Here is a 20,446-nt window from a genome sequence, read left to right as displayed (position 1 = left end):
TGCCCATGTTGCATTTTTTAAGCGTCTCCGCGTGTTTTTGCTGCTGTGGAAATGCTTAAAATGCATTAACAAAACGCATTCCCATGCAATCCTATGGGATTCCGCAGATGCTGTGCCAATGCTGCGGATTTTTCCACTGCGGAATCGCACAGCGGTAAAATCCGCAGCATGTCCATTAATTCTGCGGAATCGCGGCGATTCCGCCGCCATATGATTGCATTGAAATGCTCACTTTACGCATGTGGCTATGCCTGCCATGCGTAAAGTGAGCACTTCATGTGCAGATAGTACCCAGGGTCTAGAGGAGAGGAGACTCTCATCCATGCCCTGGGTACCATATTCCTATAAAAATAGAATTAAAATAAAAAATAGGGATATAATTACCTTCTGTCGGCCTCCGGAGTCCTCCAGGCCCTCAGCGGCGCTGCCGGCAACTTCCGTTCCCAGGAATGCATTGTGTGAATGACTGCTGATGACGTAGCGGTCTTGTGTGACCACTGCGTCATCAGAGGTCATTCGCGCAATGCATCCCTGGTAACGGAAGTTGCCGGCAGTGCCGATGAGGACCGGGAGGACTCCGGGGTCCGACAGAGGGTAAGTATATCTCTATTTTTTATTTTTTTTAATTCTTTTTAACTTTCTATCTTTTACTATTTATGCTGCATAGGCAGCATCAATAGTAAAATGTTGGTCACACTTGTCAAGCACTATGCTTGACAAGTGTGACCAACCTGTCAATCACTTTTCCAAGCGATGCTTCAAATCGCTTGGGAAAGCGCTAGCATTCTGCAAGGTAAAAACACTTGCAAAACGCTTGTGTTTTGCGGGAAAACGCATTCAAATTCTACATGCGTTTTACCCGCGGTGGGGAGTTGCGGAAATGCTGCGGACAATTCCGCAGCATTTCTGCAACATGGGCACATAGCCTAAAAGTCAAATTGCACTCCTCTTCTATGCCCTACCATGTGTCGAAATCGTAGTTTCTGATCATATATGCAGTATTGACATACTCAGAAGACATTGTGTAACAAACTTTGTAGTTGTTTTTCTTATGCTGCTAAAATTGATAACTTTGGGGCAAAGGCAACATTTCAGTGAAAAATGTAATTTTTCATGTTCACAGCTCACTGTAATATTCATTGTGAGTTTAACACTCCCCTACTAGGTAAATTCTTTATGCGGTATGCTTTCCAAACTGAGATAAATTTTGGGGGGTTTCTGCTGCTTTGATACCTTAAAGGCTCTGCAAATACAACCTGGTGTTTACATCAATCTTGTAGCCAACTAGTAATTTTTCACCCCATGTGGGTTATTGCTGCTTTAATGAAAAATTGCATAGCAAATTGTGGAGCATATTTCCATTATTACCCTTTAAGGTTAATGCAACATTTTAGTTAAGACAATTACATTTTCTATGCTTTTATTTATTTTTGTTAATTCATGTAAAGCACCTGAAGGCTTAAAAAAAGCTTTTAATGTGGTTTTGAATACCATGGGTGATGCAGTATTTAAAAAGGATTCTTGTTTCAAGATTTTATTTACCTATAATAAAATCAAAGTCACTCAAAGTCTGCCTTTATCCCGGCCTGGATGCGCTGCAGCAGAAATCATTGTCACTGTATTCTCAGTTCTGCCATTCGCATCCCATATGTAATCGACTTGCATTGTCTTTCGACCTATCGGTTAGTCATTTGATGTGTGATGTGCCAACACAGTGGAATTCAACTCTGCACGTTACAGCGACTGTGGAAGCAGACCTGGTGCCGTATGTCTTTTTACATATCCTGGACCAACGCAGTACGGACGTGATGCAAATCATGCTTGTGAGTGGGCACAGAAAAAGGATCTATCTCTTCACTCTTCTGCAAAGTTTTGAAATGGCTACTGAGATGGTTAACACTGATGATGCCATTATCAGCATCACTACTTAGATCATCTACAAGCTGGAGCACAGTTTTAACAGTCTACAGGAGGAGGTGGCCACAGAGGAACCGGAGGAAGCAGAGTTGGATGTGGAAGGGATAACAATATCTCTATGTTCCGGATAGTCGTTGCACAGGCAGGTGCCAAGGGAGGATGGATCACAGCAATCAAGAGGGGCTCATGGCACGAGACAAGCTGTTACTGAAGGTGCAGAAGCCGAGGAACAAATGCAAGAGGTTGAGGAGGAAGAGGTGATGGGCGCACAACAGTGAGGAGATGAAGAGGGTAATGATCCTCACTCTGTTATCTATGGTTGGAAGGAGGTGATGGAGGAAGCTAGCTTGACTGTTACCCTGCCACCATCACCCCTTGGACTTGGACCTAATGGAAGCACCCGACTCATGAGCGCCTTCTTACTGCATTACTGCACTATCTGAAATATGATGCCCGTATTGTTAGGATTTGAAATAGTGCTGACTACTTGATTGCCACTCTGATAGATCCACAATAAAAGAGAAAATTTTGCCAGATGCTTCCAATTCTGGAAAGTTACACTTGCATGCTGGAGTATCGCACCACACTTGTAGACTATCTTAAGAGTGGTTTTCCCCAAGACAGCAGCGTGGCAGAAAGCCTGTATTAGAGTTGCAGACAGTCACGGACGTTGTTTGTGGAACCACTGTGCCACAGACCGCAGAGAGCCCGGGGTCTGTAACTAAGTGAGCCCCAGACTGTTCACTAGAGCCTCTGATGGTGAGGTTAGACTTGGCTCCCAATGAATGCCAGTTGCCACTCCAGGACAGACCAACGGTCGTGCAGCAACTGGACCCAGAAGGACAGACTGGATGGAGAAGCAGAGCAAGTTCATATCAGAGTGCACCAGACAGGGCCTGCATCAGAGTGCAGCAAGCAGGAATTGCACTAGATTGAAGCAGGCAGGATTTGCATCAAACTGCAGCAGGCAAGATCTGCACCAGAGTGCAGCAAGTGGGATTTGCACTAGAGTGCAGCAGGCAGGATTTGCACCAGAGTGCGGCAAGCAGGACTTGCACTAGAATGCAGCAGGCAGGAACAGGTATTCGACCTTACACAGCATAGATTGAAAGCAAGAATGTTGCTCTGGCACCTTCCCAGTGGGGGGAGAAAGCAATATATACATAATGTCCCACAGCCATTGGCTGGGAAGGAAATAGCAAGTGCACGTGCTGACCCTTTAAGAGGGTGGGAGTGCATGCACGTGTGCCCAAAGGACATGGCTAGAGAACCGGCTGGAAACATGCAGAGCATGTAGAAGGGAAGAACTGTCCACAGCATGGGTGAGTGAAGTGAAACGCCGGAGACCCTGCCTGTCAGAGCAAGGATCCGGTGTTGTGGTAACATAAACTTCCAACCCCAGGAACATTGAGTCGTTAACACAAAAACATTAGTAGCAGCAGTGTAAGTGGCAGAAGGAATTTCTGTGAGTCATTTCACACATGTTTAGACCTACCCGTGTTCACCTACAGAATAGAGTACAAGTCTGACATGTTGTGAAAGACTGGTCAGTATGGTGCAGGAGTATCTCGAGCTCAATATCTTTGCAATCAGAGGGAATTTGGTCCCTTTTGCATTTCCGCCTTTAAAAATGGAAGACTAGCCTGAACTTGCCTGTCACACCTTGGAGGTTTTGTCAAGCCTGGCAGCCAGCTTTCTCGCAGAACGCGTCTTCAGCACTGCTGGTGGTGTCCTGATGGATAAGTGCATCCAGCTGTCCCCTGAAAGTGTAGACTGCCTAGCATTCATCAAGATGAACAAGTCATGGATCTCAAATTACTTTCGCACCCCAGTCGCAGACTGGCAAAACTAGTCAATGGTGATGTTTTTAGTGTGCTGTATTGACCTCATGTTATTGCAGTCTGTGACACCTTTGTTGTGGCAATATTGTTGTTAATGTTTTGACTCCAAGTTGGGTCTCCTTCATATGTGTTACCTGTAGCAGTAGGGTTCACAGACCAGCAGGTTTGCACTTTCTTTTAGTCTACAACCTGTGTTAATGTACTTAAATGCTTATAACTATAGTAGTCTACAAAGCTGATATTTGTGCCATCTGAGTATGACTCAACAAAAGAGTAGTTTGAGCTGTTACATGAGGTATCAGGGCTCTCAGCACAGCTGGATACACCAGTCCCTCACCCTCCTCATCTTTATGTAAACTTCAATTCAAAGCTCTAAATGCTGGCCCAGACCCTGATACATCTTGCATGACCCATGACTGATTGCTGCAGTGCCATTATCACATTTCTATTGTGCATGAATTGATCATCAGTCAACTACCTGTGTTACTATCCTTACATTTCTCTACCAATAGTAGTATACAAAACTAATGTTTGCGGCACTGAGTGTAGCTGAGACGAAAAGCAGTTTGAACTGTTGCATGAGGTATCAGGGCTCTCAGCACAGCAAGCCTACACCTGTCTCTCACCCACCTCATCTTAATGTAAACTTCAATTCAAAGTTGTGAATGCTACCTTATGCATGGCCAATTGCTGACTGTTGCTGGACACATTATGAAATTTCTATTGTGCGTGAATTGATCATCAGTCAACTACCTCTGTTACTATCCTTACATTTTTATTTCAATAGTGGTCTGCAAAACTGTTGTTTGTGGCACCTGAATGTGGCTTAGCAGAACTGCAGTTTGAGCTGTTGCATGGAGTATCAGGGCTCCCTACACAGCAGGCTTACACCAGTCTCGCACCCACCTTGTCTTAATTTAAACTTAAATTCAAAGCTCTAAATGCTGGTGCAGATCCTGGTACCTCATGCATGACTCATGGCTGACTGCTGCTGTGCCATTGTCAAATTTCTAATGTGGGTCAATTGATGCCACTTTTGTTAGTGTGTGCCCCTAATATTAGCTATTTGGGAAGCTTTTTGTCACCCCATAAGGTGCTGTCTATGCATTTGTTTTTGCCTCCCATTGAATCTAACGGGGTTCGGGTATGTTCATTGAAGAATTCGGGAAATCCGAACCGGACCTTAAAAGTTAGGCTCATCTCTTTTCAAGACAATGTATGCTTTTCTAAACTTTGGTGAATTATTTTATCTGCTTCTGCTGTCTGTTCATTATTATTTTTATGTGGCTACCTTATGTATACCACTGTATGTATTATTATGCATTATTATACAATTTTGACATTTCTACTTGTACAATTACTGTATCTCTTTGGACTCCAAGTTGGGTCTCCTTCAAGTGTGTTGCCTGAATTTGGCAGGCCTCTCAGAGCACCAGGCACACACCTGTCAATCATTCACCTGTTACTGATCAATGCTTCAAATAGATATTCAGCTCCAAGACCTGCCCAATGCATTCATGCTACCAATTATACAATTTGTACTCTGTGTCTGCCCCTTATTTGACCTGTTTTGGCAGCTTTGTGGCCCCCTGAAGCAGTTGTCTATGCATTTGGGTTTGCCTCCCATTGAACTCGATGGAGTTCTGTGTACACCCTTAAGGATTTAAAACAATGTTGATTTAGCCCCAAATTTTTGTTTCACAAGGATAACAGGAGAAAATGGACCATACAATTAAATGAAATAAAAAAGTTAATTAAAACATGAGAAAGTTTAATGAAAACATTGTAGATACTGTTTTTGCTTCTTATTTTTGTGGAAAATGAAAACCCTTATGTTTCAGGTCTTCTCAAGAGGAAGATGAGAGACTCCAGACCCAACAATGCAGATGAGCTGAAGGCTGCTATCAAAGCAACCTGGGGTTCCATAACACCTCAGCAGTGCCACAGGCTGATCGCTCCATGCCACGCCACATTGATGCAGTAAATGATGCAAAAGGAGCCCTGACCAAGTAATGAGTGCATTTACTGAACATACATTTCAGTAGGCTAACATTTCAGATTTTAAAATCATTTTTCAAGCTGGTGTTATAAAGTATTCTAATTTACTGAGATAACGACTTTTGGGTTTTCATTGGCTGTAAGCCATAATCATCAACATTAACAGATATAAACACGTGAAATACATCACTCTGTAATAACTCTATATAATATATGAGTTTCACTTTTTGTATTGAAGAACTGAAATAAATTAACTTTTTGATGATATTCTAATTTTGTGAGAAGCACCTGTACATGCACACAACTTTTAGATATGAGCGAACCCAGCAAGTTTTTCAATTGGAAGAAGCTTCAGGACATGCCGGTGCCTTTTGTCTCAAAGCTTCTTTTTTTGGCATGTTTCATATTATTTTTTACAATGTCTTTGGTTATCTTTTTTTTTTTTTTGAGCTTGTAATGAGTAAACTAGTTGGCGACTTTAAGCAGAAGGAGGCTGAAATATGGTCAGTTCACTGAAGTACATAAAAAATGCTGAGATGAAAATATTCACAGCAATTTGTTATGAACTATAAATGCATATATCATTCATTTTAACACTGATTTACTCCTTTTCATACAGCTTTTTTTTACATAGCATGCTCGCCTGATAATTACATTGCGTGCACATACGCTTTCAGTTAAATGTTGCATTGACTTATATTCCAGGTTTTCAGACAATCTTACAGTCAGTGTAGAGCTAAACATGTCCAAACTTGTTACTCTGTATATTTAACATTTGCTGCTATTTAGGGTCTTAATTAACTTCACAGTATTGTGAAGATTACAGAGTAATACTTTAATAATTATTAAATCAAACGGAGAAATCTTTTTATTTTTCCATGACTGAAAACTTCATTTAAAGAAGCACTCCCATCAAAGTTTTTAATATATTAATATATTGCAGTCATCATATTTTACAGCGCTCTATACTTACAATTGCTCATTTTGCCTTTCTACCCATTTAATTCTTCTCTTTTCTTTGCTCTGTGTAGAAACAGGAAGTTTCTTGTCCTGCAAAAATCATCAATCTCTTCAACTCATGACCCAGCTGTTCCGTTCCTCCCCCACTGCCATGGGCTTAACTCATACAGGAAAAATTTACCTCTTTTTTCTACATAGAGCATAGAAGGATTCAGATAGTCAGTTTTTAATCACGTGAATTCATAGACCTAGTGGAAAAGAGAAGAATTAGCTGATTAGAAAGGCAAAATTAGCAACTGTGAGTACACCGTGCTATATAATATGATGATTGTAATATATTAAAAAGAACCTGTCACCATTTTTCTCATGTCTGAACTAAGACTATCACCTCAATCAGCACCTACGCTGCATTCCATAATGGGGTATTTAATCCCCCTGACAACCCCTGTATACCACTTTTGAAATTCTCCCACACTCCATGTAAATCTTGCTGGTTCAATCCAATAGGAATCCTTGCTGAGGCATCTATCCCTCCTCCCAGCTTCTGATAGCTCCATTGCTATTTTAATTGATGTGGCTGATGCCTCCTGCATCATCCACATAGCCGAGCAAAACCTTACGCCTGTCCAGAGACCTTGTAGACTCACACCTGTGCATTTTGATCTACCCTACTGCAGGCAGAGCCTAAAACATAAAGGTGCATGCAAAATTAAGCTTTAGGCTCTGCCCACAGTAGGGCAGAACCGGAAGGATGGCCATTAAAAGTCGAGAGGAGGTATCGATGCCTCAGGAAGGATGCCTATTGGACCGAACAGACAGTATTTACGTAGAATGCGAGAGAGTTTCAAAAGGTTTTTAGGGGTTATAGAGGGGGGAGTCAGGGGATTATATACCGTTTTATGGAATGCAGTTCAGACATGAAAAGACTACTGAGAGTTTCACTTTAATAGGATAAAAATTTTAATGGGAGTGCTTCTTTAATGTAATAATATTACTTGTACAATAAATATTGCACTGTAAACTATCTTACATCGTAACATAGGGCAGCATAGTGACTCAGTGAATAGCTTTGTTGCTTTGCATTGCTGGGATCTTGAGTTCAATTCCCACCAAGAACAATAACTGCAAGGAGTTTGTAATGTTCTTCCAATGTAACCTCACTGACATCACTGAGGTTACATTAGTTCATAACTGCCCGGTATCGCGGAACAGCGTGCCTGGTAATGGTGATGCAAAAGGCTTCAGATGATATGAGACATTGTGAGATCATTGAACAACTTAGGAGCTGCATGGGATTTTTTTTAATAACGTTGAGATTGAGGGCATTTACAGGGAATGTTTTTGTGAACAAAGGATTTTTGTGTGTGTTTTCCTCCTTTTTCTTACAGTGTTAGTAATGGTAGTGTCTGACAGATACTTCTCCATTACTAACACCAGGGGTTGATGAAAGCTGTGATTTTTGACAAATCACAGCTGTTATCAATCCCAAATCCCATTACTCTGATTGCCACCTCACCAGAGCAATCAGGAAGAGCAGAGACAAGGTGCCAGAATTGGGGTATTTAATGTGACCTGTTAGTTCTTGGGCGGCTGCTGGCTGGAATTTTTAGGCTATGAACGGGGCTAATAACAATCCACCTTACCAGCTTGATACTATAAGCCCACAGCTGTCTGCTTTGCATTATCTATTTATTAACCCCTTAATGGCCTGAGGAATTTTGTTTTTTTGGTCCCCTTCTTCCCAGAGCCATGCCATAATTTTTTTCACTTTTTGGTCAATATAGCCATGTTAGTTTTTTTTTTTTGCGGGACAAGTTGTAATTTTGAACGACACGATTGGTTTTAAGATATCGTGTGCTGGTAAAGGGGGAAAAAGTGCGGTGAAATTGCAAAAAAAAGTGTAAAAAATTATTTTTGTTACCATGTTCACTGACACTGACCAGCCATTATGATTCTCCAGGTCATTACAAGTTCATAGACACCAAACATGTCTAGGTTCATTTTTATTTAAGTGGTGAAAAGAAAATCCAATGTTTGATGAAAAAAAGCTGCCATGTTCTAAGATCTGTATCTTTTTCATTTTTCGTGATCTGGAGCTGGCTGAGGACTTATTTTTTTGTGCAAAGAGCTGACGCTTTTATTGATACCATTTTGGTGTGGATACGATCTTTTGGTAGCCCACTATTGCATTTTGTTGCAATGTAGCAACAAGAAAACGTAGTTCTCATGTCTTGATTTTTTTTCTTGTTATGCCATTTAGCGATCGGGTAAATTCTTTTTTCATTTTGGCAGATCAGGCGATTCTGAACACGGTGCTACCAAATACGTGTATATTTTTTTTTATTGTTTTATTTTGAATGAGGCGAAAGGGGGGTGATTTGAACTTTCATTTATTGATTTATTTTTTAAACTTTTTTTTACTTTTTGCATGCTTCAATTGTCTCCGTGGGAGACTAGAAGCTGCGCTACTTCGATCACCTCTGCTACACCCAGGCGATGATCAGATCGCTTGTGTGTAGCAAACATGCTCACTTGTTATGAATGCCGGCCACCGGGCGGCACTCATAGCAATCTGGCTATGACAACCATAGAGGTCTGCTGGAGAACTCTGGTTGTCATGACGACCCATCAGTGACATGCGATCATGTGATGGGGTCACCGATGGGCAGGATTAGTGACGAGCTTTCGGTAAGCGCGAGTTAAATGCCGCTGTCAGAAATTGACAGTGGCATTTAACAGGTTTACAGCCGCGGGTGGATTCCACCATTGGCTGTTGCTGGCTCATGTCAGCTGTATAGTTCAGCTATCATGTGCCTGGAAAGGTGCTGACTCAGACACTGAGGGTAGCCAGGGGAGTCTGACATTGGTGTACTATTGCAACTGATGTCGGAAAGGTGTTAAAATTAGGAGGGACCCCACATAAGTTTTTGCAATTATTTATTTATGTATTGCTAAAAGCGAAAGGGAAATACTGTGAGAGATGGCTTTTTTTTTTTCTTTTTTATTGTTTTGCCTTACATACAAGCTATTATACAGGAGAGAATGTTTCCTAAGGTTATTTCCTGTAAACTCCATTTTATCTTTGGTTTTATATGTTTTATTGTCATTCCAAAGAAGTGATGCAATACTCTGCCAACATTGTTCCCAGCAGCGACCTGGGAGTCTGCGATGTGTGAAGCCATCTTCCCATGCTGTTCCTATTCCATTTCAGCAGTGTTTCCATTCATTTCAATTTTTTTCCTGGCCCCCCAGACCTCCTGGAATGGTCTGCTGAAAAAATACTCGTTTCCCATTGAATGAAATCACAGTATGCTGCGATTTGCTGCATATATCAGCCTAGACACGCCAATGCAAGGTTATGGGTGCGAGTCCATGTGACTTGCAAGAATACGTACTGGTGTCCTTTGAAACGTCTGACATTTGACATCCCAAAATTTATGGATTTTGATGTCTATATGTTTGGATGGCTCTGATCAGAATATATTATCTGTGCTTATGTTTTTTCACCCTCCCTAACATTGAATGTATATACTTTTTGCATTATTTTTCTATTTATTATGTGTTTGTTTTCCCCATTAATCACACATCTTTCCTTTCTGCTGCTTGCTTGATGTCCTCCAGGTGGTTCATGGAGGCGTTTGGATGTGTTCTCCATCCACACTTGCTTTTGTCTCCTCTCCTTGTGAGCATTGTTTGCTGCGCATGCGTGGGTCATACTATACCCGGCAACTGTTGTTGCTGGCATAAGAGTCTGACGGCGCTTTCATTTGGACACACTCTCCATCTGCGCCTGTGCTATGACTTTTCCATGTGAACACTATGCGTATTGTGCACGCGTGAGCTACGTTACATCCGGCAACTATTGTTGCTGGTATAGACCGATCTGTAACACTGCGCATGCGTGCCATACGTTACTTTCGTTTTCGGATCTCATGATATGGTGGCATCATGGACACCTGCATCTTGGGAGATGTTCCCTCTCCAGAACAATTGGGTGTATCTTACACAACGGTAAACGTTTGAGGCATTAATTATAATGTATAAAAATGTGCATGTTGGAAATCTAGGCATACTTCCCCTGATGAAGCTGTTATAGGCAGCAATACGCGTGGGGCTTCTCCCACACCCCTGTTCCTTGCTCTTTGTGTACATTCAGCCTATTTTGGCTTGCCTCAATATCTCCTTGAGCCGGTCTAGAAGCTATTTTCAGGTCTATGGCTGTCTACCCTGCTCTTACTCCTTTGGATGATGCCCATATTGAGGGTACTCTCATCACCTCATTCATGTAGTGAGTATGGGCTATTTGTCCCTGTCATATAGGATCTCTATACAGTAGGTTTTCATCATTTTAGGTTAAATTTCTTTTATAAAAGCCATTTCTAGATATATGTGTGTGGTTTCTTCATGTTTTGACCATATTATGACTGTTGCTTGATTTCATGAGTGTGCTTTCACACATGCATTTTCCATGTACCAGCGTTGTACCCTATGAGGGGATTGTGTCTTTTTTTTTAATGATTTTAACATAACTTGTGTGTCTTGCTTTTCCAAATAAATATATTGTGATTTTTCTATTTAAAATGTATTCAGGTGTGCATACCACTTATTGTTTGGTCTTTTTCGCCCTTGACCCCACAAATGTTCTTGAAGAGTCAGGTCATCTGAAAATTAATTCTAGGACTTGATTAATCACATACCAAACTACTATTCCAACAAATTCTCGTCCAGGTACCCACGTCTGTATGCTCCAGACTGTGGACATCAGAAATGTTCCTGAAAAGTTCATGTCATCTGAAAATTAATTCTAGTACTTGATTACTCACAAACATTTTTGACCATTTATCAAACTTTGACTATTTTTACAACTGTTTTGCTACACAAAACTTTGGCTTCCATTTATAATGCATATATTTATGTTGGTGATGCGGGCATGATCCATTAAAATAATGGAGGTTTTCTAAAAATGAGGAAGTTCTGTTCATATACACTATGGGCTTTATTTTATGGTTCTTGCTGAACCTCTGGTACCAGACAGGAAGTTCCGCACTTATACACTACAGACTTTACTTTTTGGTTCTTGCCGAACCTCTGGTACCAGACAATACTTTCTATAGAGAACTGGTTGTTTTGTGCATACAGCAGTTCTGATCTTGGCGGCTGGGGGCTTGCTATGGTGCACCACATCTATTGGCAAATTTGTATCTCATATAGGGATTGATGGAGCTAAACAGACATTGTACGACCAATCTCTGAAAGTATCTGCCATTCTAGCCCTGCTGGTGTTCTTTCATTTTTGGAACAAACTCAGCTTTGCCACACAGTTGGCTGCATTTTCCTCCACATTTTGCTCTTCATTCCAGTACAGTTTATTCTTCCTGCTACAATATATGCAAATGCAGGGCAACTGTTTAGTTAGCAAGACCAAATTTTATAATCAGGCAATGTTTTTAAGAGCATGCCTCCCTCTGTGAGTAATAATTCCTGAAAGGATTTTCTTGTTTGCTCAATGTCTCTAGAAGATTTGAATAGGTCCTGGAACTTCAATTTTACCTTAAAGACCAAATGGTGTGCCATCTATTATTATAGGCAAAGCCATCTGTCCAGTACTCACATTGGTGCTATATTGGATATAGTACGGTTCGGAGGTGTGGATCTATGCGACGGTGCCCGCCATTTATCCTTGGATTTTGCTATATTGGATATACTTCTGAACACAGAAAAACTAGTGCAATAAAGTTAAAGGTGTGTTCCTCAGAACGTATAAAAAAGAATCATAAAAGAGACAGTGAAAAAAATACAATTTGTAAATTTTCAAACTTGTGTTGCATCAATTGAATAAAAAATGGTGGCATCAAACTACTCACTACCCGACTAGATAAATAGATTAGAGGGTACAATATTTAAAAAAATAAATTTATGGGGGATTTCTGTTGCTCTTGAACCACACAGGCTCTGCAAGCATGATAATCTATTTCAAATAAAGCCAAATTTGTCATATTGTGCCCCTTTCTGTCTGAGCTCTGCCGTTTGTACAAACAGAACTTTTTGACTACATATGGGATATCGCCAGGCTCATAAGAAAGTGGGTAACAATTTGTGAGGTCCAGCTTTTGGTGTAATCTCTGCGAAAAGTGAGTAATGCAGGTCTAAAACAAGATTTTTATGGAAAAATGAACTTTTTTAATATGACGACCTAATGTTATCCGATTTTGTGTCGTACCTGTGGGTTCAAATTGCTCAATATGCAACTGGATAAAATCTTTGAGGGGTGTAGATTCCAAAATGGGGTCAGTTTTGGGGGGTTTCTGATGTTAAGGCACATCGCCAAACCCGACATGGCATCCGCTCTCACAATTTTAAGATTAAAAAATCAAACTGTGCTCGTTCCTTTCCGAGCTTTGTCGTGCACCCAAACAGTGGTTTACCCCCACATTTGGGGTATCATCATACTTGGGACAAATTTGCCAGCAACTTTTGGAGTCCAATTTCTCTTGCTACCCTTGGAAAAATAAAAAATTGGGGCAAAAAGATCATTTTTGTGAAAAAAATATGATTTTTTTATTTTTATGGCTCTACGTTAAAAACTTCTGGAAGCACGTTGGGGTTCAATGTGCTCAAAAAACATCTAGATAAGTTCCTTAGGGATTCTACTTTCCAAAATAATGTCACTTGTGGTGGGTTTCCACAGTTTAGGCACATCAGGGGCTCTCCAAATGCGACATGGCATCTAATCTCAATTCCAGCCAATTGTTGAAAAAGTCAAACGGCTTTCCTTCCCTTCCAAGCTCTGCACACAGTGGTTTACCCCCACATATGGGGTAATGGTGTATTCAGAAGAAATTGCACAACAAATTTTATGGTTTATTTTCTCTTTTTACACTTGTGAAAATAAAAAAAAAAAATGGTACATTTTTTGCGAAAAAAGTTGTGAAAAAAGTTAAATGTTCATTTTTTCCTTTCAAATTGCTTTAGTTCATGTGAAGTAAGTAAATGGTTAATAAACTTCTTGAATGTGGTTTTCATCAGCTTGAGAGGTGCAGTTTTTAGAATGGTGTCACTTTTGGGCATTTTCTGCCATAAAGACCCCTCAAAGTGGCTTCAAATGTGAGGTGGTTCCTAAAAAGAATGGTTTTGTAAATTTTGTGAGAAATCGCTGGTCAAATTTTAACCCTTATAACTTCCTAAAAAAAAATTTTTTTTTCCAAAATTGTGCTGATGTAAAGTAAACTTATGGGAAATGTTATTTATTAACTATTTTGTGTAACATATCTCTCTGATTTAAGGGGATAAAAAAAAATATTTGAAAATTGTGAAATTTTCACCACATTTCCATTTTTTTCATAAACAAATACAAGTCATATCGGAGAAATTTTATCACTGCCATGAAGTACAATATGCAGGATAGGAAAAAAAGTGGTCAGACAATCCGCGCTGTGAATCACTATGAACAATTATTATTACAGGGGTCTTTGTTTATTCGACGCTTTTCGAAGTTTCACAAAACTCCTTCTTCAGGAAAAAATACAAGAGAAAGGAGTTTTGTGAAACTTCAAAACGCGTTGAATAAAGACCACTGTAATAATAATTGTTCATAGTCATTCGTAGCGTGGATTGTCTGACCACTTTTTTTCCTATCCTGCATCTTCTACGTCGGTCTCTCGTGGATCTGTGGTTTCTGCAGCAGCGAATCCTCCATGCTTATTACAAGCTCCATCTAGTGAGTGTATTATTTTTAAATTGATATACCTACACTGGATAATGCAATATTGCGCTATTTCTCTTCAATAGTATCCTTATGAAGTACAATATGTCACGAAAAAAAACTATCTCAGAATCAGCGGGATCCGTTAAAGCGTTCCAGAGTTGTAACCTCATAAAGTGACAGTGGTCAGAATGGTAAAATTGGCCTAGTAATTAAGCTGCAAATGGGCTCTGTCACTAAGGGGTTAAAGGATTTTTTACTGGGTGTCTGTGTTTTATTTGACTAAGGGGTTAATAATAGGGGCATCTTATTGACGATTCTCCATTACTAACCTTGGGGCTTGATGTCATCTGAAAGGTGACATCACCTGAAAGGTGACATCAACCCCCCATTTATTACCCCATATGCCACCGTTACAGGGCAGTGGGAAGAGCAAGGCTATGTGCCAGAATTGGTGCATCTTAGTGATGTGCCTTTTCTGGGGCAGCAGAGAGCTGATGTTTTTAGCTGGGGGGCAAGGATCCATGGCCCCTTTCTAGGCTATTAACATCAGCCCTCAGCTGTCTGCATAGCCATTGCTGTCTACTATCGCTCTATGAAATATAAAGACATATGTATATATGTGTGTCACTGACATATATATATATACATATACAGTGTATATATATATATATATATATATACTGTGTATATATATATATATATATATATACATACATCTATTCTATGTATATATATCTATTCTATCAATTCTATTTTAACCTGTCACTCTGTGAATAAACTGTATGCGCCAGATTATTTGCCAGATTTTAATCTATCTTTCTATCTGCCTATCTATCTAGCTATCTAATATGTGTATATATGTACTGTATATACTGTATATATATAATATATATATGTTTTTTAAGAATACTTTGTTTTAAAATGATGTGTCAATGACAGAGAACTGTCTGCTGTATGTAAAAGCTCGTGTTAAAATTACATTGCATACTGATTGCATACGGATGTCATACGGATACTAGATGCGAGGAAATCACATCGTCGCATTGCAAACGGATAACATACGGATCACCATACGGAGAACACTCCTGTGATTCTCGGCCTAGAAAATCGGACCGATTTTATATATGGCAAGTGTGACGCTGGCCTTAGTAATGAATGTGGAAGAAATACATGTCCCCAATGAGAACTATCTGATAAATCCAACTTGAACTTGACGAAAATTATCTTATTAGGAACTAATTACTTTGATTTCTAATATATGCACAAAGAAAAAGTAACTTTTAAAAACAGAACAGTAAGTGTAACAACATTGTATCATACTCTGCAGCCACTATTACATCATATGTCCAGTTCAACATAAAAAAAATGGTGAAAATTTGTCTTTAATCCTAGTACATTTTTATTTTATTCTTCTATTATTCTTTTCCTTTTTCACTTTTCAGGAGATATTTGGATATAAATCAGAGAGGTGGAGAAATATTTTGTGTGTACTTGGTTACATATTTTCTTTAGGGTTCCTAAAATTGCTCTTTTATTGGAAGCCAGAGCTGGATGTTTGGTGTCACTGTGTTCCATGTAACTTAGCAAACGCTGATACAGTTTTGCTGCAAACTGTAAGTACAGCAATTTGTCATTTATCAAATTAGAATAAGTAGTTAAACGTTCTTATTTCTCTGTTCTGAAAAAAGAAATAATATCCAGATTAACTTTGTGTGATTTGTGTAGATTTCTGCCTAAGGCTACTGCAAATTAATTCTGTACCATCTTGTCTTTCTCCATATCTATTATTCCACAATATCAATACAGGGAGAATTGAAAGACTACATAAAGAAGTCAGTAATCCAGGATAATCTTGGTAAAACAACGAAAACTGGGTCTTTCGTTATTGATGATGAAAATTCATACATATGCAAATCTATAATGGAGCCAGAAGGCAAAGTAAGTGTTCTGTCAAAATATTAATGGTGATTGTATTGGGAGAGAGGGGTTATTTATAACTGAATGTGCACCTTGACTCTGACCACAAAAAGTAAAGAATAAGGGTGGTCAGTTACTGGAAAAAAGCCAAAGTCTCTAAATAGTCAGCACAGGTTTTGGACCTAATTGATATTTTTACCGTGTTCAAGACTATAAGGCAAATTGGATTTAAGCGTTATAAAGATGTAATTTTTTGTTTTCCAAATCAACTCATGGATGGTATTGTGTCTCAGGGCTCTTAGAATCACTGAAATCAATCTCAAGTACCTGTGATAATTAGTTTTCCAGTTGAGCTCAATTAAGGGAAAATTACTTAAAAAGGACATTCCATATTATTAAGCAGGCCGCAAGTTTCAAGCAATATGAGAAAAAGGAGAGTGCAATGTCTTGGACAAGGTATGAAAACATTACATATTTCCCAAAAACGTAAGTGTGATCATAGCTCTGTGAAGATATCTGTCTCTGATACAGAGTACAGATAGGTCTGTGAAGATAATTGCATAATTAGGAAGATTTCAGCCAGACAAATTCATTGGATTATGATTTTGCTGCTGCTGAAATAGCATAAAAAAGCAGCAAACAGGTATTTGAAGCTCCTAGCGCCTCTGAAGTCTCGAGAAGCTGAAGGTGTAGGATCTTCCAGAGGCTTGCAGTTGTTCATAAACCTATTATTCAGTCAACCCATAAACAGTGCTCAAATGCAGAAATGGTTGAAGTGAGTTCAGTCATATATGAAGACTAATTTTAAAACAGTCTTGTTCACTGATGTGTGCTGTGCAACCCTGGATGGTCCAGATGGATGGAGTAGAGGATGGCCACCATTTCCCACAAGGCCATGACATCAATGAGGATACTGTAAAGTCATGTTTTGGGTTGGAATATTGGGCAGAGAGGTGGTGTAGCCCTGATGAAGTTGAAATGACCTCAGCATAGTATATAGAGTTTCTCACTGACCGCTTCCTTCCATATTACAAAAAGAACTGTGTCATATGTAGAAAATTCATCTTCATGCATGATAATGCATAATCTCTTGTTGTAAATAATATCTGTGTCATTAGCTGCTATGGACAAAAAAGGAGATTATCATTGAGAGGTTTGATTTAGTCTAACAGTTGATGATTTGAACATTATACTGACTAATTTGCATCAACAATTTAGGAAAATCAGAGAAAAACAGCATTTTCATGATAATTTGGAATGCTGTGTAATTGAAAGAAACCTATATTTTCGGCTTTCTATTGGATTTAAAACCCTAAATTATTTCAAAGGGTTATCATCTGAATTCTATGAAATTATTTATGAGCTATCTTGCAAATTTATTTTACAATCCCTCTTTTGATTCTTACCCGCAATTGAACCAATCTACAGAGGCCTAAAAATCTCCATTTTTTTTCCTATTTTAGCCTTATTGGCTCTTGTGTCTCAACATGATCATATATCTTGTTATTTACTTATTTGAATTGGTGTTACTTATTACTTGGAAATTAGTAGCTTTTAGTTAACTTAAGGGGGCTAAAGCATCACCGATTTTGTGATGCAGCAGCGATATCGCTAGCGATATCGATACATGTGATACTTACCTCCGACCGGCTCCCCCGCTCGCTATCGCTGATCGCGCAAGATCATCCACGTCCATTTCTCGTTGTCGGCTTCCTGCTGGCGCCGACGAGCGAGCTATGGACGCCGGCGGAAGACGGTGGTCATCGCTTCGTCTGAAAGGTAAGTACGACTGCCGAGCATCGCTACATCGCTGGTGAGATCTGCCTGTGTGGCATCTCACTAGCGATCATTTAGCGATGCACCAGCGATCCTGACCGGGTCGTATCATGGTCGGGATCGCTGGTGCATCGCTAAATGTAAAGGGGCCTTTAAGATTGTCATGTTATCCTGCTTTTAGTTAATGCCCCTTAGTTACTTTTAGGGTTCGCTCACACTGGCGTATAAAAAAAATTGGTCCCATTCTCATCTTTGATAGTGGGACTATTTTCTCCTACTTGTCATCTGTGTGCTTCTCTTATAATACATTTTTTTTTATTCAACAGTTATTTGTAATTTACAGGACAATTTTCAATTTCGTATGCTACAGAATTGCAATGTATCCATAAAAATCAGATGCTATATGTTAGGAGTGGCGGAAGGCACTAAATAAAAAATATAAATAAAGTGCCTTCACCACTCGGGGGTCCACCGTGCAGTGGATGGAGAAACCGCTGCTAGAAGAAGCAGAGCACTGTGGCGGCAATGTGCACAGGGTTTAATATTACCCAAGTGCAAGTAAGCAGTCTCTGTTAAGGAACACAGAGCTGCGATGATAAATAATAGGAAAATAGTAACGCTGAGCCTGTTAACAGCACAGGGTCTCAGCGGCACACATACGGTAGCCGGACACCGGAGTAGTTATATAACATCACTACAACCGAACAGACTTACCGTAAATGAACGTGTGCACGGCGTCGCAACTGCGAACGCCCAGAAGGACTGCAACTGCAATATCGCAAGCGCGATGCAGGACGCTAGCTGCTGAAGTAGATGAAGCTTGAGCGCGCTGGCACTAGCGCTGCTACTGGCTGTACCCAAACACTCACACAATCGTATTATCAGAGGGAAGGGGTTTCTTAATAAGTCAGTCACCAGTCCAAGCATCCATCACCATACACACAGCAGCAGTATGAAAAATACTAGCGCATGGTGGAACAGCCATGCGCACTTTTTATAGTGAATGGGACCTTCCGGAAATCTCCAGAGCCCTGAGCTGAACCAATGAAATCAGGAGCAGGACCTGAACACCTGACTCCTGAACTCCAATGGGAGCTCGTCCCGTGGGCATGCTCAGAAGCTGGAAGAAAGGACTTAGCCTCTGGAGAATTTGGAGAATTTGGATTCATGCATAGGCATGGTAGAAACCAAATTCCTAACACTATATTAATGGTCCATATTGTATGTGATTTTTTTTTTCGCATTGTAGCAATTTTGGAGTAAAAACACAGCGTGTGATGATTATTTTCTCATGTCGAAGACAGCTGATAAAAAAATACACAGATCTGCACTGTCTCATTGAATAGCATTGGTCTGAGTGCAGTCCGATTTTTTTCATCAAATTGCACTTGTCTGCTTTATATGCAAGTGTGAGTGAGTCCTTAATATAATTGTATACACAGTAAGTGGACAACACTGATGTTGGGTTATGGCATATAATAGAGATGAGCAGATCAATCCAAAAAGGTTTGAGCTTGCCTTGTGCTATTTCCCATACCTCTAAATGGAGATAGGCTAACTTGAACAGTACACTTTGTACCAAACACCTAATGTTCGGGTTCATCCCCCAGAACATTGGGTGTTTGTCGCGCTGTAATGTGCATGACTGCATGGTAAACATCACTTCTGATTGCTGGTAAAATCATCACCGCCAGTCAGCCAGCGTGAGCATGCAGCTGTGTTCTGGGGTATATAATTTTTCTCCGTTCACTGGTGTCAGCTGATGGGACAACTGCTCCCATCAGCTTCCCCTGCTGCCGCTAATAACAGTGAGAGCAAGAACGGGAATGAGCTGCTGCAAGATCAGCATCAGTGACCATTTGTGACATCATCGAGGTTACTGCTGGTCACTGAGGCTGCATTTCCAGCCAGGCTGAAGTGCAGGTAGATCCCCACTAGCACCTTGAGATGGTCACATGTGGCAGGGGTGAGTTCACAGCATTTCAAATTCACCACAGTGAAATTCTCCCAGTGAACTACGGTGAACTCGCCTCTGCAACCTGACACTTTCTCATAGTGCTAGCGGGGATTTCACCGAGGACACCATAGTTCAGCCCTGCTGGGAATGCAGTCTGAGTGACCGGCAGTAACCTTGATGAAATCACCACTAGTCACTAGTAATTGCAGCAGCTCTTTCACCTGTGGTTCTAAGCCTGGATGGTCGCATCTTGGCAGCATCCAGGTTGAAAACTGTTTATCCCACAGACATGGATAACAGCATGGGACAGAACAATTCACAAGTGAGAGTATTGTTGCTTTTTATTTTTGCTTTATTACAGAAGATGATGGATTC

General features: G+C 40.2%; 1 protein-coding gene across 3 annotated transcripts in view; it reads left to right on the top strand.

Moving 5' to 3' along the window:
- Nucleotides 1–20,446, top strand: part of LOC141092473 (probable cation-transporting ATPase 13A5) — a 544,666-nt gene that overhangs the window by 74,031 nt on the left and 450,189 nt on the right. For all 3 annotated transcript variants that reach the window (XR_012232811.1, XM_073578638.1, XM_073578637.1), the window contains exons 2-3: nucleotides 15,864–16,034; nucleotides 16,228–16,359. Coding sequence is in view for 2 of the 3 variants with exons in the window: in XM_073578638.1 (XP_073434739.1) it covers nucleotides 15,864–16,034; nucleotides 16,228–16,359 (303 nt within the window). In the remaining variant the exon portion in view is untranslated. The remainder of the gene's footprint in view (nucleotides 1–15,863; nucleotides 16,035–16,227; nucleotides 16,360–20,446) is intronic.

The sequence above is a fragment of the Dendrobates tinctorius genome, unplaced genomic scaffold (genome assembly GCF_039654945.1).
Source record: "Dendrobates tinctorius isolate UK_male_01 unplaced genomic scaffold, ASM3965494v1 ptg000060l, whole genome shotgun sequence".
Taxonomy (NCBI): domain Eukaryota; kingdom Metazoa; phylum Chordata; class Amphibia; order Anura; family Dendrobatidae; genus Dendrobates; species Dendrobates tinctorius.
The sequence above is the reverse complement of the archived record's forward strand: the minus strand, read 5'-3'. Positions and strand labels throughout refer to the sequence as shown.